This window comes from Monoraphidium neglectum, assembly GCF_000611645.1.
Source record: "Monoraphidium neglectum strain SAG 48.87 unplaced genomic scaffold scaffold04363, whole genome shotgun sequence".
NCBI lineage: Eukaryota > Viridiplantae > Chlorophyta > Chlorophyceae > Sphaeropleales > Selenastraceae > Monoraphidium > Monoraphidium neglectum.
This window is the reverse complement of record NW_014009266.1, coordinates 4,144-5,531: the sequence shown is the minus strand read 5'-3', so window position 1 is coordinate 5,531 and position 1,388 is coordinate 4,144. Positions and strand designations below refer to the sequence as shown.

The window sequence follows — 1,388 nt, the reverse complement described above, 5'->3', positions numbered from 1 at the left end:
GGGGGGGGGGGGGGCGGGGCAGAACCCATTTGTCTCATTCGCCCACCCACCCACGCGCCCCGTTCCCCTGCCGCGCACGGCTTGGCTCGACCCCTGGCCCGGCAGACAGCCCCCCCCCCCCCTATCTGCCATCCTGCGCCCCTGAACCTCCTGGATCATCTTGATCATGATTCCTCCATCTTCACTCCCTTCTCATCCCCAATTTTCCTATTCCTCCACTGCAGCATGATCACCCCACAAGACCTATCCCTCCTGTCAGACACCCTGCCTCCCTCCTGGGCCACTCCCGCCACAACCACCACCCCACCTACCGCCGCCGCCGGCACCGGCGCCTCCCCCGGCGCCGCGGGAGCCGTCGGCCCGGGCGGCTTCCCGGCGACTTCCGCCGATCCCATGCCGCTTCCCGACGCCCTGGCTCTGCTGCTGCTGCGCATCGTGCCACAGCTGGCGCCGGCAGAGGAACGGGACTCGCAGCAGCAGCAGGAGCAGCAGCAGCAGCAGGAGCAGCAGCAGCAGCAGCAAGCCGGCGGCGCGGACGCGGCTGCGCTGTCGTCGGCGCCGCCCGCGCTGCGCGGCTGCGAGGACGACGCGCGGGAGGCGGCACTGGCTGCGGCGGAGCTGCTGGCTCGGCTGTCCGCCTCACCGGCGGCCCCAGGCGGTAGCGGCGGCGGAGCGGCGTCCGCCTTGGATAGCCTGCTGGCAGGCGCGGCGGCGCGGGTGGCGGAGCGGGTGTGCGGCGGCGCCGGCGGCGGCCCGAGCGGGGCGGATGGCGTCGGCGGCTGGGGCGCGGCTGATACGATGAGCGTTGACGGCGGCGGCGGCGGCAGTGGGGACGCGGCCGAGCCAGCGGCGGCGGCGGCTGGGGCGGCGGGGTCCCTGGAGGAAGGCGTCATCAATTTTGGCCTGATCGGGCTGCTGGCGCCGGCGATGCTAGGGTTCAAACCGTCAGACGGTGATCCGGGTGATCTGGTGGTGGCCTACCTCCCGTTTGTGAAGCCCTAGACTTTTTGTCCGCCCTTTGGGTCGCTTGCTTGCCATCAGAGCAAGAGCCAGCCGACGCCCAAACCGTGGCTGAAGAAACAATAGCGGCGGGCCCCGGCCCGACGGCCCCCTGGCTATCTGACTGTGCCGGTAAATGTTCCTGACAACAGCCGAACCGGCCCCCTCCCAAATCCCGCAGCCGAGGCTCGCCAGCGGCTGGCGTTCTTGACCGGCGAGCTCCTGCGCACCGCCGCCGCCCGCAGCCCGCCCGCCGCCGCGGCGCTGTCTGCCCAGCTGGCCCGCTTCCTCGCCGCCGCGCTGCCGCCGCCGCCCGGCGCCACGGGTGCCGCAGGCGGCGGCGGCGGGGGCGGCGGCGGGAGCGGCGGGGGTGAGGGCTTGCTGTCGGA

The 1,388-nt window shown here is 73.1% G+C and overlaps 1 protein-coding gene across 1 annotated transcript; it reads left to right on the top strand.

Moving 5' to 3' along the window:
- Positions 1-225: 225 nt before the first annotated feature.
- Positions 226-1,002, top strand: MNEG_14258 (hypothetical protein; the record flags this gene model as incomplete). Its single annotated transcript, XM_014037271.1, has 1 exon — positions 226-1,002. One exon carries the CDS (start codon positions 226-228, stop codon positions 1,000-1,002), a length of 777 nt encoding a protein of 258 aa, XP_013892725.1.
- Positions 1,003-1,388: the final 386 nt, after the last annotated feature.